The sequence below is a fragment of the Peromyscus eremicus genome, chromosome 5 (genome assembly GCF_949786415.1).
Source record: "Peromyscus eremicus chromosome 5, PerEre_H2_v1, whole genome shotgun sequence".
Lineage (NCBI taxonomy): Eukaryota > Metazoa > Chordata > Mammalia > Rodentia > Cricetidae > Peromyscus > Peromyscus eremicus.
The window spans coordinates 123,687,865-123,703,655 of NC_081420.1; the positions used below are offsets into that span (position 1 = coordinate 123,687,865).

The 15,791-nt window shown below is 48.5% G+C and overlaps 3 protein-coding genes and 1 pseudogene across 5 annotated transcripts in view; 2 read left to right on the plus strand and 2 right to left on the minus strand.

Annotated features, from left to right (window-relative positions):
* Positions 1 to 2,864, minus strand: part of LOC131911146 (pre-mRNA-splicing regulator WTAP-like) — an 8,143-nt pseudogene extending 5,279 nt beyond the window's left edge.
* The window catches only part of LOC131911924 (deoxyhypusine synthase-like), a 20,316-nt gene extending 13,460 nt beyond the window's left edge, over positions 1 to 6,856 (plus strand). For all 3 annotated transcript variants that reach the window (XM_059264343.1, XM_059264344.1, XM_059264345.1), the window contains 8 exons: positions 3,129 to 3,293; positions 3,761 to 3,882; positions 3,962 to 4,058; positions 4,145 to 4,231; positions 4,698 to 4,803; positions 4,881 to 4,984; positions 6,433 to 6,558; positions 6,632 to 6,856. In XM_059264343.1, the coding sequence (XP_059120326.1) occupies positions 3,291 to 3,293; positions 3,761 to 3,882; positions 3,962 to 4,058; positions 4,145 to 4,231; positions 4,698 to 4,803; positions 4,881 to 4,984; positions 6,433 to 6,558; positions 6,632 to 6,727 (741 nt within the window). In that variant the 5' untranslated portion in view covers positions 3,129 to 3,290 and the 3' untranslated portion in view covers positions 6,728 to 6,856. The remainder of the gene's footprint in view (positions 1 to 3,128; positions 3,294 to 3,760; positions 3,883 to 3,961; positions 4,059 to 4,144; positions 4,232 to 4,697; positions 4,804 to 4,880; positions 4,985 to 6,432; positions 6,559 to 6,631) is intronic.
* On the minus strand, positions 6,810 to 14,514 carry LOC131911923 (WD repeat domain-containing protein 83). The gene is made up of 9 exons (XM_059264342.1): positions 13,733 to 14,514; positions 13,533 to 13,653; positions 13,344 to 13,449; positions 13,016 to 13,064; positions 12,807 to 12,933; positions 9,088 to 9,155; positions 8,888 to 8,996; positions 8,683 to 8,797; positions 6,810 to 7,053 (listed from the first exon to the last, which is right to left on the minus strand). The coding sequence occupies exons 1-9, from the start codon at positions 13,833 to 13,835 to the stop codon at positions 6,904 to 6,906; spliced, it is 948 nt and encodes a 315-aa protein (XP_059120325.1). The 5' UTR covers positions 13,836 to 14,514; the 3' UTR covers positions 6,810 to 6,903.
* Positions 13,887 to 15,502, plus strand: LOC131911925 (PAT complex subunit Asterix-like). The gene is made up of 4 exons (XM_059264346.1): positions 13,887 to 14,272; positions 14,384 to 14,489; positions 14,959 to 15,056; positions 15,128 to 15,502. Exons 1-4 carry the CDS (start codon positions 14,223 to 14,225, stop codon positions 15,192 to 15,194), a joined length of 321 nt encoding a protein of 106 aa, XP_059120329.1. The 5' UTR covers positions 13,887 to 14,222; the 3' UTR covers positions 15,195 to 15,502.
* The last annotated feature ends 289 nt before the right edge of the window (positions 15,503 to 15,791 follow it).

Consider the following 15,791-nt stretch of genomic DNA (forward strand, 5'->3'; position numbering starts at 1 on the left):
GGGTGTTGACAGGAGGTGGTGGAGGGAACAAGAAGAGAGGAGAGAGAGGAAACTGTGGTTGGCATGTAAAACAAATGAAAAATTTTAATAAAAAAAAGAAGAAAAGGAGTTGTCATGGTCATAGTGTCTCTTCACAATAATATAAACTCTAACTAAGACCTGTCTATCAGAGAAAGTAGGGTATTGAAATCACTAATGGTTTGGTGCTAATCTGTGTCTTCAATTCCAGTAGTGCAATTTTTATGAAATTCAATGTGTTAGGTCCAAAGTGGGCCCACTCCAAACCCCCCAAATGACAGTGCTGGTGGCAATGTCATCAGTTGCAGTCTGGGCTCAGCTCAGGCTGGATTTTGACAGGTAAACAGAAGGACTGATATTAAAATCAGAATTCCTCAGAAACCTTATAAAGTGGGTTTCTGTTTACCAGGAAAAGCCATTCCTTTATTTGCCTCATGCAGCCTCCTACCCCCAGAAAGGTCATCTACCTCTCTATTAACTCAAACAACTCACCAACAGATCAAAGCCCCACATTAGTTCCCAGACTGTTCCACCTAACCTGACTACCTCCTGCCACAACACAACCCCTTATAACTGGCAAGATTCTTCCGCCATTTTTGCCATCCTCTCTGACCCCCAAGAGAAAGCCTTGACAATTTGAGTAAACTTTTCTCTTTCACCCATGGAGTGTCCTAATTCAGTGGTGCCCTCCCTTACAGGGTGCTCTAGAGTTTGGTGTAGATATGTTTAGCGAGTAATGTCTTCTGATTGAATTGTTTTTGTTTTTTTATTAGAATGAGGTGTCTCTCTTTATCTCTTCTAATTAGTTTCATTTGAATCAGTTTTGCCAGGTATTAGGATAAGAATAAACAATGCTTGCTTCTTGGTCCCCTTTGACTGCAGTAGTTTTTCCATCCTTTCCCTGTAAGATGTGCTTCTTGTAGACAACAGAATGATGGATTTTGTGTCTTAATTCATTCAGCTCTCCTGTGCCTTTTGATTAGAGGATTGAGGTTTGTGTGGATTGCAGTCGTTGCATTGTTTATTTTGGGGGTTGTGTTCTCAGAGTTACTTGATGTTCAGCAATGATAGCTTTTACTTTCTATAGTTTCTTGTCTCTGCTCATTCCTCTCTCCAGCCCCAAACACTGCTTCCTGTGTTATCTTTAGGGCTAGTCTGTGGGTTATAAATGTTTAAGCTGTTTACATCATGTAAAGTTTCTTTCTCCTTTAACAATGACAGTTTGTCTGGGTACATTAGTCTAGGTTGGCTGTTGTGGTCTTTTGGGACCTGGAGTGCATTGCTCTAGGCAATTCTGGCTTTCAAAGTTTCCACTGAGAAGTCAATTTATTCTGGTAGGTTTTTCTTTATGTGTTACTTGTGTTTTTTCTAGTGCAGCTTTCCATACTCTTTTTGTGTTCTGTTTATTTAGTGTCTTAAAGGTATGCTGAAGGAGGTTTCTCTTCTGATCTTGTAAGGGTATGTCTGTCATTGACCTCATCCCTTCCTATAAATCCAAAGTTTGGTATTTTCATGGTGTTCCACATTTTCTACACGTGCCTTTCCCGAGAGTTTTTTTTCATATTATTTTTTCTTATTTCTTCTATCCTCTATCTTCAAATCCTAATAGTCTAGCTTCAGCTTGGTTCATTCTACTTATAAGACTTTCCCTTGAGTTTTCTCTTTGGGTTATTGAGTTTTCAATATTGTCTTCATTTCAGCTTAAGTTCTCTTTATTGAATTTGATTTTCAAATCCTGAGTTGTCTTCATCAGTTCATTCATCCTTATGTTTGTGTTTTCATGGACATCACTGCAGCATTTTAAGCTCACTGGGCTGTTGCTTTTGTCTGCTTTAAATTCCTTTAATTCTTTGATGAAGCTTATGATTGTTCTTTTAAATTATGTGTCCCGGGTTTCAACTAGGTAATTGTCATTGGTGAACACTTCTATAGGACTGGTGAATGGGGGAAGGGGAGCATGCTATTCTGTGACTTTTCATCTTATTTGCGTTTTTGCAAAGAGAACTGGGCATGTGTATTTGTTTTGTTGAGTCGTGACTGAGGAGTCTATCTCAGCCTATCTATCCTCCAGGTCCATCCTAGACCACACATCCTATGTTCTGGCATTACCTGGTGAGTTTGATCCCTTATCTCTCTCCTACCTGTGTCTCTATGAGTCACAACACGGGTGTGTGGGTTCACGAGGGTCCCGTGGAAAAAAGACTCAGAAGCATCTTAAGAATGAATGTAGTCTTTCATGCCTGCAGGGGGGTCTAGCCTCGAAGGACTGAAGCACTACCCCTTCACCTAGGGCATTTTTATTTCTCTCTAATCACAGTTTAGCCAGTTAATTTCCATACTTTCAAAGCAACTTAAATGAGCTCCCAGAGATAAAATAACAAGTGCCAATTACTTGATTTCTCAGGTACCACCATTTTCCAGGTTTCCTGATCCAAGTTTTACATAGGCCTTTGATCCTTGGGAGAATCTCTGATCCTTGACTCTCAGACAAGATTCACATAGGTCGATAAGAGAAAGGAAGGCAAGAGAAAGAAAAGATGTGGTTAAACAAAAGAAGGATTAGGACTAGGTGCTACTCTCTGAAACCAGGCCATGAGCTCAGCAGGAATGTACTACAAACCTCTATACACCTCAAGCATCAGGTGGAGCCAGGCCCCACATCCAGTCTGAGAAGCCACACCTGTACCACCCCCTACGTCCAGGTTTTGACCAGGAGAGAACAAGGTCTGAAAGACAGAGGAAGCAAAGCAGGAACAGGATATATGTCCCTAAGAAAGAGAAAAGAGGAGGCCATGATGGTACCCTGAGATCCTGGGTTCACTCCTGGCTTCAATGTCTCTGGCCATTTTCCGGAAAGAAACAAACTTGGGTTCACTTTTCCCAGTGGAAGGAGACTTGAAGACGCTATGTGGTTGGTTCCTAAAAGGGAACAAATCCTAAGTGACAGACCTGAACCGGGAAAGGGAGGCTAGGACCTGAACAGGGGTTGTGCTTTGTTTTTGAAGTAGACCTGTATCCCTGAGTACAATCAGACTCTGGAATCCAATCCGTCTGGGGTTCCTCGACTGAGGTTTGGAGTCAGTGTGACTTTCCTGTGCCCTCATGCGCAGATTGAGAAGAAGCTGGAGCCGCTAGCACCAGATGAAGACCATCATGAAGACCTGACGCAGAGCCGCCGCCCACTCACAGGCTGCACCATTTTCTTAGGCTACACATCCAACCTAATCAGTTCGGGCATCCGTGAGACCATTCGCTATCTCGTGCAGCACAACATGGTGGGTCCACATTACGTCTGGCTTCCACCCCCTTGGGCTAGTGGATGGTAAAGCCACTCTTCATTTAAGAGAAATGAAGAGGGGTCTGAAGAGGCTTAGAGGTTAAGAGTATTTGTTGCTCTTGTGGAAGACCTGGGTTTGGTTCCCAGCACCCATGTGGTGCCTTACAAATGTCTGTAACTCCATTTCCAGGGATGTAGGCAAAACACCGGTACACATTAAAAAAAAAAAAGTAATTTTAGAAAAGGATGTGAGGAGATGGATTTTTGTTTTTGGACATGCCTTATGCCTTAGCCTCCTGAATGCTGAGATCACAGGAGTGTGCACTTTTTCTGGCTACGGGTCTGCTTTAAGCAGAGGAACAGGCTTGAGTTAGTTTTGTTGCATGCTTTGGGTCTAAATGAGCTCAGGCTGATGTTAGGAGTGCTGCTTAGAATGAGGGTTAGTGTTGCTGCCTGTGATTACAGGTGGATGTACTGGTGACTACTGCTGGAGGCGTGGAAGAAGACCTCATCAAGTGTCTGGCACCCACATATCTTGGCGAGTTCAGCCTCAGTGGGAAGGAGCTCCGAGAGAATGGGATCAACAGGTGGGGCCCTGAGCAGTGGGGGCAGGGGAGCTGGGCTGAGAGTCTTGGTGACTGATGCCCAGGAGCCTCCCATCTCCAGGATTGGGAACCTGCTGGTTCCGAACGATAATTACTGCAAGTTTGAGGACTGGCTCATGCCCATTTTGGACCAGATGGTGCTGGAGCAGAACACAGAGGTAGGGCTGGAAGGGTTCTGGAGGACCTGCACAGTGGCTGGAGTCAGAAGACATACAGGCTAATGCTGATGTTCTCTTCCTTGTAGGGTGTGAAGTGGACACCTTCCAAGATGATCTCCCGGCTCGGCAAGGAGATTAACAACCCAGAGTCTGTGTATTATTGGGCCCATAAGGTGGGTTGGTGGGGACGACGTTCTTAGGCTTTGGCATGTGCTGACTTGTTTTGTCTTTGCAGCCACCTGGGAGTCTCTATAATTATTCTTAGTCTTCCTAGACTTAGATGAGGAGTGTCAAACACAGAGAGGGTAGGCAATCTATCTGTTGAATGAAGGGCTCTAATATCCTAGCTATGCCCCTACACTATTGGGACCACTTAGGTATAGTGCTTAAGAACCCCTTGGGGCCTGACCCAGGGTATCATGCTCCCAGAGACAGTGGAGTGTGAGTCTGGGAAATAATGAGCTCAGTGTGCCAGACACCTTCTTAGAGGTGTGTATGGTTCTCCTCTCATCAGCTTCATGTCCACAAGAGAAATAAGCAGCCTGTTCAGGTAGAGAGGGAGGGATATCACTGGGTTGGGAATCAGAGTTTTTCTGGGCTATGAGCTGTAGCTGCTAACTGGTCCTGTCTCCACACCAGAACCACATTCCTGTGCTGAGCCCTGCACTCACAGATGGCTCACTGGGTGACATGATCTTCTTCCATTCCTACAAAAACCCAGGCTTAGTTCTGGACATTGTTGAAGGTGAGGTGCTAAGACCTTGGGAGAAGAGGGAGAAGGGCCCACTGAGACCAGTGCCTGACCTCAGCCCTCTCTCTCAGACCTGAGACTCATCAACATGCAGGCCATTTTTGCCAAGCGCTCTGGCATGATCATCCTGGGTGGAAGTATGGTCAAGCACCACATCGCCAACGCTAACCTTATGGTGAGTGGGGTGGCCCCTGGCAAGTGTCTCCATTGCAGACATGGCATGCTAGGCATGGACTACAGCAGTGGACTAGATGGGCCAGAATCTGTCCTCTTTGGAGTGACGTTGGTGTGAGGCGGTCAGCCAGCAGTGACATGCACGCTGTGTGGCAGTGACTCTAAGGACATAAGTAAGTCATGTCAGTCAGGCAGGGGACTATAGTCCCAGCTACTTGGGAGACTGAGGCAGGAGGATGGCTTGTACATAGCTCAAGGCCAATCTGGAATGCTATAATGTGAAAGGAATGCTGTTGAATAAAGGGAGTGTTGGAAAAAGCTTCTGAGAAATGTGACCTTGCACAGACATTTTCAAGAGGTTCCTCCCACAGGCCTTATGGTTATGTTATGGGAAGAGCCTTCCCAGTGAGTGAACAGCCAGTACAGAGGCCCCGAGGCACCTGAAGTAGCCAAGGAACAGTGTGGAGTGGAGTGAAGTCCCAGAGGTTAGGCTGCAGAGCTAGCTGGGCCTGTGGAACAGAAGAAAGTGAGGACAGGACTCTGAGGGCTTGCAGAGGCCTCTGCTGGCTGTGGGTGCGAGTGACGGGGCCCTGGGAACAGGAGGTTTGCTCTGCAGATGGTTGGTTGCAGCCACTGTTGAGCACAGGGTGTTGACTATAGCTCAGCTACCCTTTTTCATGTGAGACTGGCCTCTTTGTTGCGCAGGCTGGTCTTGACTCCCTTGGATCAAGGATCTTCTTGCCTTGCCGTGCCCAGTAGCTGGAACCACAAGCCTGTGTCAGCACAGCTGGCTCAAATGTCCCTTAACCAAAATGCTTGGTAACATCAGTGTATTGGATTGGTGTTTTGTTGTTTTATATTTAAAATTTTAGATTTACATACACATTTTGGGTCAGAAACCTAGAAGGAAAAACATGTCCAGGATTTAAATGTGAATGGCATATGGCTTGAAGGTAATTTCATACACTTTTTTAAAATTTTATTTTTAATTATGAGTATATCTGTGTGCCTGTGTGCACTTGTGAGTGAAGTACAGGTGTCCATGAGAGTCCAAAAGAGGACATTGGATCATCTGGAGCTGGAGTTACACATGATTGTGAGCCACTTGACGTGAATGTGGGAATTGAATTCAGGTCCTCTGTCAGAGCATGAAATACTCCAACAGGAGAGCCGTCTCTTCAGCCCTATATACACTATTCTCACTTTGCCTGTGGTTTAACTGACTTGTCACACGGGTGCTTAGAAGGTGGTACACTTTGGCTTATGGAGGGATAATTTGTACCCAGAGGTGGTTGTGTTGGAAACATGGACCATCTCACCTGCCCACTAACTTCAGGCACTGATGGGCCCTTCCTAGAAGCTCTCACGGCCTTCCACTGTGTCATACCCCAGGTTCCTTGGCTCTGGTATCTGTCTATGGCTTCTGACCAGGCTCTCCTCTGTCCACAGCGGAATGGGGCTGACTACGCTGTCTATATCAACACAGCCCAGGAGTTTGATGGTTCAGACTCAGGAGCCCGGCCAGATGAGGCTGTCTCTTGGGGCAAGATCCAGATGGATGCACAGCCAGTAAAGGTAGAAGCTGCTGCCTAGGGTGAGTCCATGGGCTGTGGCCGTGGGTCCCATCGCTCACCCAGGTTCTCTACAGGTCTATGCTGATGCTTCTCTGGTCTTCCCCCTGCTGGTGGCTAAGACATTCGCCCAAAAGGCAGATGCCTTCACAGTTGAGAAGAATGAGGACTAGACTAGAAGATTGGTAAAGACTGGGGTTCTTGCCATGCCTTTATTTATTAACTTTACACACCAGCCCCTCCTTGGGCCCGCCCACTCCTTAGTCAGCAGTGTCTCTAGAATAAACGGTCTTTGTTGGGTCTTCTGAGTTGGTCTGGGTCCTTTAGCTTGGTGTCAGATCCCTAAGCCTCAGCTTGCCCCACCCTCTGCCTCATAGGTCTCTTCTCGCCAGTACTGGATGCTGCCCCCCATGGCTGTCAGCAGGCAGGGTTCCGTGGGATGGTAAGCCAGTGACTGTACCACACTAGAACCCACGGGCAGGGCCAGTGCCAGGGCACCCTAAGGAATGAATAGTGGGGAGCAATTACTAGTGATCAGGCTGTCTCCTTGAGATCCAGCCTGAAGTCCTCAGTCACCTCTTTTCTGACTTCTTTTGGTGGTGCTGAGAATGTTAGGCAAATCTTGCCACTGAGCCACACCCTCAGCCCAAAGACTCCCAGCGTTGGACATAGAAAGGCCCTGGCCAAGCCAGGCAGTGGTGGCAAACATCCTTAATCCCAGCACTCCGGAGGCAGAGCCAGATGGATCTCTGTGAGTTCAAGGCCAGCCTGGTCTATAGAGTGAGCTCTAGGACAGGCACCAAAACTACACAGAGAAACCCTGTCTCGAAAACGAAAACAAAAAAAGAGAAAAAAGGCCCTGGCCCAGTCTTCCTTGTGACCCCACCTGAATGTTTCCTTTTTGGGGGTACTAGGGATGGAACTCCAGGCTCTTACATGCTAGGCAAGTGTTTAACACTGTTCCATTACTGGCCCGTAATGGCTTCTAAGACACTACAGATATCACCTGGCCAGACTGCACCCCTCTGGAGCTCTACTTCCAGGCGCTAAGAATCTTGGGAGTTTCTTATACCTCCCTCTTTTTTACAAAGGGCTCTGTAGTCCAGGCTGGCCTTGAACTCACAGAGATCATCTGCCTCTGCTTCCCAAGTGCTGGGATTAAAGGTGTGCGCCACCACTGCCTGGCTCAGCAAATCCTTCTTTATTTGCAATATAGTGTTGGGATTACAGGCTGGCTTGGAATTAGTGTCTTCCTCCATAGCCTCCCCAGTTGCCGGGACTACATGCATGTACTACATGCCTAACCTTCACTGCTCTCGGGACCCCGACACTGTCTTTAGACTCTAGAGGCACCTGCTCCAGACACGTCTCATTCCAAGTTTCACTGTTCCTGACATTCTGAGCACTACTTGTCAGCCCACAGTTACGACACTATAGTTCCTAACCTAGTTCTTTGTACTCAGCAATATCCTTTCGTGTGCTCTTCAAGGTGAATTTAGTCAGGAGCCTCAGAAGTTGACAGACCATTCCTGCTACCTTAGTTCCCAAAGCAAGAGCTGGTCTCCAGGGTCCCCTAGTTTCCCCAATCCTCTTACCAAGCTTAATTCTGCTGACTAGGCTCCAGCACTGATGTCTCCTTCCTGGAGGCCCTAGAACCCTGACCTCACTAAGCCAGTGGTCTGTCTCTCACCTGGGGCATGTCAGGATCTGGGGGTTAAAGCCATATGAAACCTACATGCAGATCAGATTTCCTCAGTGATGCAGGCTTGGTAGCTGGCACTGGCTCCTCTCACTCGGGTTTGTTTCAGTAGCTCAGTCTGGCATTTACAGCCCTGTCTGACTCGGAACCAGCTTCAGCCACCACCTTCTCCAAGTCCTTTAGCATATGCTGTGTCCTTTCTTGAAATACCCTTCCCGCTTTCCTTCCTTCCTTCCTCCTTCAGCTTTCGAGGCTGAGGCAGGAGGAATTCACCCCTACCCCTACCCTTACACCCCCCACCCCCACCCCCCACCCCCCGCCAGAGGTCCCAGCTCAAATACCCAACACCACTGCTCTTTTCAGACCTAGGAGTGGCTGAGGTGAACACATAGCTGATGCCCTGGCAAGGAGTGAAAGGTGAAGACTCACCTCTACCAGGTCCCAGAAGAACACCTTCCCATCCTCAGAGCAGCTGACCACGTGTGTGTCACGCTCACTCAGGCAGCAGTCCAGCTTGTACTTCTGGTTCTTATGGCCAACATACCTAGCAGTGGGGGTGGGTAGAATCAGGGGGGCTTGTTCCTCCTAGCCTCAGAAGTGGGGTGAGGGGGAAAGGCCAACTATGGAGACTCACTCGCCCAGCAGCTCCCCTGTGTCTTTATCTAGAAGCCTCAGAGTTGAGTCCAGGCTGGATATCAGCGTGCACTGCCCATCCCGGCTGAAGCAGGTGCAGGTGATGGGGCCTGGGAGAGAGCACAGCAGGCAGGCAGGTGAATCTCTTGCCTGCCTCATCACCTGCCTTGACTGTCTCGCTGGGCCTGGGGCCACACTCACTGCCCACGTAGTCGGAGAAGACCTGCCCCATCCTTAGGTCATAGCGCCTCACGCGGCCGTCCACAGAGCTGCAAGAAAGAGGAGATCCAGCCTAAAGCATTGCAACCTTTTGCTCCAGGGACAGCCTGTGTCCCTATGCAATCCTGGTCATCTAGAAAAGTGAGCAAGGAAAAGATGCTCTTCTGCTTTGTGACTCAGGTCCAGGGGACACCTTGGTCCCACTCAAAGACCATGCCCTCTTTTCCAAACCCCCAGAGCTCTTTACATCCTGACTGGCACAATAGTCAACCCTGTCTCTGGGTTCTGTATCTGCACATTTGACCAACTCCAGCTCATGAATATATTTTAAGGTTATTATTATCTGTATCTATGTATGTATGTATGTATGTATGTATGTATCTATCTATCTATCTATTTATTTATTTATTTATCTTTCAAGACAGGGTTCTCTGTACAGTCCTGGGTGTCCTGGAACTCGCTCTGTAGACCATGCTGGCCTGTTAGCATACCCAAGGCCCTGAGTTCTATCCTTAGCACAGCAAGCAAACCAAAACCATGTATCAGAATAGTACAGGTTCTATGCAAGCTATTTTATAGAGGACTGGAGCAGCCTAAAATGTGCTCTCCCTGGTCGGCCCTGAAAGCAGCCTACTACAGATACCAAAGCAGCGGTGTTCTCGGGCTGTGACTCCTTCCCCACCCCCAGCACCACTACCATCTTATATCTGTGAGGGTTTTGCCTGTGACCTCCAATCCTTAACGCCCAAGCCCACCAACAGCTTCCACCCTTTTTTGAGACAGGATCTCCTGGAGTCCTGGCTGGTCTCCTTTTACTATGTGACTCCTCTCATGTGCTGGGATTACCAGTGTACTCTCACACCTGACTCACCAGGAAACTTTCAGAGCACAACCACTCCATGCCAGTCTTTCCCTCAAAGAAATGCAGCTTTTCACTGCTCTCCGAAAAAGACATGTTCAAATGCCTCCTGCAGCCCTTTGGACGCTGTTCCTGCCATCCCTTCAGCCTCTCTCCCCTGGTCTGCTCGCTCTCCAGCTCGCCAGTGGGTGGCTCTTCTCCACCAAGGTTGTTACCTCACCTGGCCTCTCACTGCCAACAACCCTATCGTGTCTGCCACCTAAAGCTATTGTCTTGTTCCTGCTGCCATCAGATGAGTTACACTTCTACTTTCATTGACTTGTTTGTTTAAGAGGGCACCAGATCTCATTACAGATGGTTGTGAGCCACCATGTGGTTGCTGGGATTGAACTCAGGACCTCTGGAAGAGCAGTCAGTGCTCTTAACCGCTGAGCCATCTCTCCAGCCCCTATTTATTTAGTTTTTTAAGACAGGGTTTCTCTGTGCAGCCCTGGCTGTCCTGGAATTTGCTCTGTAGACCAGGCTGGTGTCAGAGGTCAGCCTGCCTCTTCCACCTGAGTGCTGAAGTCAGAGGTGTGTACCACCACTGCCCAGCTCTAGACAGGCTGGCCTTTAACTCTTGGTCCCCTGCCCTGCTTTCTCGATGCTGGGGAGGTGTGTGTTACCACGCTTACCATAGTTGGCACTTAGTAATTTTTTGAGACAGGGTCTCTCTATGAAGCCCTGGCTGGTATGTAGAACAGACTGGCCTGGAACTCAAGAGATCTCCATCTCTGCCTCCCAAGCACTGGGGTTAAAGGCGTGTGCCACCATGTCTGGCTCATGGTTGCATTTATTTATATAAAGTTTTATTAATTTTTTGGATTTATTTTTATCTCATATATGACTATTTTGTCTGCGTTATGTATGTATGTGCACCATGTGTGTGTCTGGTTCCCTGGGGAGGCTGGGGACCTCCAAAAGAGGATGTTGGATTCCTTAGAACTGGAGTTAGAGATGATTGTGAGCCACTATGTAGATACTGGGAATTAACCCCCCCCCCCCCCACGTTCTCTGCAAGAGCAACAAGTGCTCTAAACCACTGAACAATGTTTCCAGCCCTGTGGTACATTTAGTACTGTCCTGTGAGACAGGACTGGGAACTGCAGCTCTTTCCGTGGAAGAGCCTGCACAGCTACCATTGAGGGAGGAGCCTGTGCTGAGCAAGGGAGATCCAGAGAGGTCCAAGTAGGCAACATCAGAAGAGGGACCTGAAGATGAGAGAAGGCAACCAGGTGTAGGCCAAGGAGAGGTGTAAAGTGTGGACTGGCACAGGAGGCCATTTCTTTGCCTAAGTTCTTGAGCTGGGCCACAACATGGAGTCAACCACAATAAAGGTCCCTATCACCAAACTGAAATTAAGTGCTATCTTTAGGTCAGAGAGACGGCTCATCAGGGGACAGAGCAAGACTGATGATCCAGGTTTGACCTCTGGAGCCCACATAATAACTGTATGAAGGAGCAGGCATCTAAAATTCCAGCACTCCTATTGGGGAAATGGGGGGTGGAGACAAGAATTTCTTGGAAAGTTAAGGGCCGGCTAGGCTGGAGTATATAGCATGGAGAAACAGCAAGAAAGACCTGCCTCAACATACTAAAGGAGAGAACTGACTCTGTCCTTTGATCTCTACACATATGCCTGCACACACACAATATTAAGTAAAATTAAAAAACAAAACAGGCAGTAGTGGTACACGCCTTTAATCCCAGTACTTGGGAGGCAAGAGGTCAGCTTGGTTTACCGAGTGAATTCCAGGGCAGCCAGGGCTACACAGAAACCCTGTCTTGAAAGATCAAAAACCAAACCAAACCAACAACAGCAACAAAAGAAACCCCCCAAAAGCTGGGCACATCAGGTAGCTCACAACTACCTGTAACTCCAGCTCTAGGGGACCCTTGACCTCTGTTGATATTCCGCCCACCCCCATGCAGATACACATACCCTATTTATTTTTCAAATGTCTTCTGTGTACTTGTGTTTTGCCTGCATGTATGTTTGCGTACCATGTGCATGCCTGGTGCCTACAGAGGCTAGGAATGGGTCATCAGATCTCTGGAACTGAACTTACAGACAACTTAAGTCATCATATAGGTGCTGGGAATTGAACCTTGGTTTCTTTGGAAGAGCAGCCAGTACTTTTAACCACTGACCAATTTCTCCATCCCCCATAGTTAACAAAAATAAATCTTAAAAAGCAAAACAAAACTAACCTCTGTGCTCGGCTTTTTGGGATATTTATTTTGACTTTCAGAATGAAATGTTGCCTAATTATCTGAGCTGGGCCAGGCTTTGAGGTGCAGCACTCCGGAGGCAGAGCTGGGAGCATTGCACAAGGCCAGCCTGTTCTGTATAGTGAGTTCCAGGACAGAGTGAGTCCCTGTGTCAAAAACAAAAGAGATCTAGGCTAGGGTTCAGCATAGTGGTGGTGGTGGTGGTGGTGGTGGTGGTGCTGCTGCTGCTGCTGCTGCTTCTTCTTTTCTTCTTTGTTCTTCTTTCTTTTTTTAAAGACAAGGTTTCCCTACATAGCCTTGGGCATCCTAGAACTCAACTATGTAGACCAGGCTGGCCTCAAACTCAGAGATCCAAATGCCTCTGCCTCCTGAGTGCAGGGATTAAAGATGTGCACCATGAATGTCATGGTTCACTATTAAAATTTCAGCACTTGGGAGCTAAAGGCAAGACGGTTAGGAATTGAAGGCCACCCTGGGTTACATAAGTTCCTGTCTCAAAAAAACAAACCATGGCCACTATGATCTCTAGTGGTACCAACCAGGACAGGAGTAAGCGTCTGGACCTACTCACCCTGCCAGGATCTCATCGTCTGACACCTTTACACTGGATATGCCATCCCTGGCTTCATCTAGCGTCTGCACGGGCTCAGGCTTCCGAGAACGGCAGTCCCAGCATCGGATACTGGAATCGATAGAACCTGTAAGGCCAACAGGAAGGTGAGGCCAGGTTTGGGTCTCTGGGCACCAACCAGTTTCTCGCTGTCCAGGCCTTAGACTCACCAGACAGGATGATTGTGGCCTCTTCGTTAAATTGAACGGTGTTCACCTTCTGAGAAACGGGAATTACTAATTTAGAGGAGGGGAGTTTTGGAAGATTGGGATAAAGGAGAGACTTCTAGTGCAAGTTAAAAGCAAGAGCACAAGTATGTAGGGTAGGGAAGGTGGAAGGTTCTGGAGAAACTGGAAGACAGTGCTTGGTGACTGCCTGGGTGTAAGAGATGGGCTCAGGCGGAAGACTGCAATGGAAGGATCTTCCTCGTACCACCTACGCACTAATATGGATCTCCATAATGCACGCGTTAATGAGAATCATCTGGACTGTACTCACTCCAGCGTGGCCCCGAAATTTGCGCACGACCTGCCCAGTTGCCACATCCCACAGCACCACCGTTTTGTCCCCACCACCAGAGCAGAGATGGCTGTTGTCAAAGGAGCTGGCGGGCAGGAAAGGGAAGGTCAATATCAATGCATGATCCAAGCCTCTGCGCTCCTTACCCCATCCTGGCCCCCGGCTCACCCGGCTGCATCCAGCACTTCGTAGCCGTGGCCACTGTACGTCCGCAGCAGCGTCCCACGCAACGGGTTCCACAGTTTTAGGGTTTTATCGCTGCCACACGTCAGACAGTAGTTGCCATCCACTGGGGAAGAGCAGGTGGGGGTTAGGGGACCTCCGGCCTCAGGAGGCGGGAGGCCCGGGATGAAGACGAGGACGCTTACCATTAAATCGCACGGCTCGCACCGCGCCCTGGCCGCAGTCCACCGTCTTCAACCGTTTCTGCGGCAGCTCCGGGGCCCGCGGTTTTGGCTCAGGAAAAGCCATATTTCAAAAGTATTAGTCCGCTACCCGCAATGCTGACCTCTGTATCGACTGCCTTGCTTCCAGGGTTTCAAAACCTTTGCTCGGGTGTAACCTTATTATTGTCCCCCAGGATTTATTTCCTGCTTGGCACTTCCGTGTTCAAATTTTCATCGCGTTAATGACAGTGTTAGAAATACTAAAGGTCCCTTTCAGTTTTTTCCACATTGCCTACTTTCTAGGAGCTATTCTGGCCTTTTCTTATTCTCCATTCTTTGGCTGAGAGCAGTCCTAGTCCCGGAAGCAAAAGCCCTAGACTGCTCGTGTTACTCTTAAAAGCCACCCTTCATTCCCACAACGGAAGCTGCTGTTCTAGCAGTGAAAGAGGTCCGGCGTGGTCTTTGGTTCGTTATGTCCACCAACAATATGTCCGACCCACGGAGACCCAACAAAGTGCTGAGGTGAGCAGTCCAGCAAGTCATGGCAAGGCGTCTCTGGTCGTGGCCGTGGTCCACGCCAAGTTGTCAGCCCAGGTGGGACTTGATCGCTTCTGACCCTTGAACATGTCGCAGGTATAAGCCTCCGCCGAGCGAGTGCAACCCAGCTTTGGACGACCCGACTCCGGACTACATGAATCTTCTCGGCATGATCTTCAGCATGTGCGGGCTCATGCTTAAGGTGGGCGGGGTTGAATTTCCCTAGGCTTCTGTGGCTCCTCCTGAGAATGAGGCCTGGGGGCGGGTTCAGAAAGAGGCGAGTCCTCTGGCTGTGCTGAAGGTGGGGAAGGGGGTTGAGGTCAGCGGGGAGCCGAGCTATGGTGAGGTTTCCAATTTAGGGGAAGTTGGGATTGCAGTTGATGAGCACATAACTGAGCGGGTCTGAGGGTAGGGCCTGACTTTGAAGCAATTTACAGACGACTCTTGGAAGAAGGGCAGGGTCCTTAGCGTTTGGGAATGTGGTGGGGTCAGAGATACAAGATACACACACATCGGGATCAGAAGCTTGGAGTAGGCTTGGTACTGAAGGGTTGGTACTTCCTGGGCCAAGGTCCAAGCTGCAGGTGGAACCTGATATCTGAGGATCTGGGTTGTGGGGACTTCCTGGCATACTTCTCACTGATCCAATCTTCCCACCCACCTTTCTTCAGCTGAAGTGGTGTGCTTGGGTTGCCGACTACTGTTCCTTTATCAGCTTTGCCAATTCCCGGAGCTCGGAGGACACTAAGCAGATGATGAGTAGCTTCATGTGAGGATCCTGAGTAAGGGGATGGGGTCCCATGCCTGCTCTCTAGGACTGACACCTCTTTTCTGTCTCAGGCTCTCAATCTCTGCCGTGGTGATGTCCTATCTGCAGAATCCTCAGCCCATGACGCCCCCGTGGTGATGTCTACTAGAAGGCTTGGATCCTGGACTCCTGTCCACCTTCTCTCTGGCCTAGCCTTTGACTGCCTCCAACCTGCCCTTGGCTGCTGTCTGTAAACTCACCTGAGTGTTGTCTCTGGTCTCCCAGCTGAATAGAGGGGAGGATGGCCCTTTCTTTGGGGTCCTGCTTCTGCTTTGACAAAGGGGTAAACCCGCAGACTTCCCTTTTATCTCCCTCCCCTGGCTACTGTTATGAGAAACACTGTTCATGTTTCTAAGTATTCGCTTGTTTTCTTGTTGAAACCAGTTGATAAAAAATTTTCCACTCTGGATGGCATGTATCACTTTTCTTTTGTTCATGGAGTGCTCTGCCCAGTGAAGACCGGCCTGTGTGCCCCTCCCCCCCTTGAGCTTTTTTTTTTTTTTAACGAGTTAATGTTCATATTTCTTAAGGCTCATGTCTTACATCAGGGGTGAGACAGTTATTTCCACACTTGGAAGACTGTTGTCCCAACCAACCTGACTAATCTTGGCTTTGGTTTTCTTTTTTGTTTGTTTGTTTATTTATTAACCTACTTGTTTATTTTGAGGTGGTGGGTATGAAATTCAGGGCTTTATA

Excerpts from the sequence above, each read along its gene's own strand:
- LOC131911923 (XM_059264342.1), bottom strand. The coding sequence starts at position 13,835 with ATGGCTTTTCCTGAGCCAAAACCGCGGGCCCCGGAGCTGCCGCAGAAA. Across the intron at positions 13,450-13,532 it reads GAAGTGCTGGATGCAGCCGG|CTCCTTTGACAACAGCCATC; the intron begins GTGAGCCGGGGG and ends CCTGCCCGCCAG. Across the intron at positions 8,798-8,887 it reads ACAGGGGAGCTGCTGGGCGA|GTATGTTGGCCATAAGAACC; the intron begins GTGAGTCTCCAT and ends CCCCACTGCTAG.
- LOC131911925 (XM_059264346.1), top strand. The coding sequence starts at position 14,223 with ATGTCCACCAACAATATGTCCGACCCACGGAGACCCAACAAAGTGCTG. Across the intron at positions 14,273-14,383 it reads AGACCCAACAAAGTGCTGAG|GTATAAGCCTCCGCCGAGCG; the intron begins GTGAGCAGTCCA and ends AACATGTCGCAG. Across the intron at positions 15,057-15,127 it reads CAGATGATGAGTAGCTTCAT|GCTCTCAATCTCTGCCGTGG; the intron begins GTGAGGATCCTG and ends TTTCTGTCTCAG.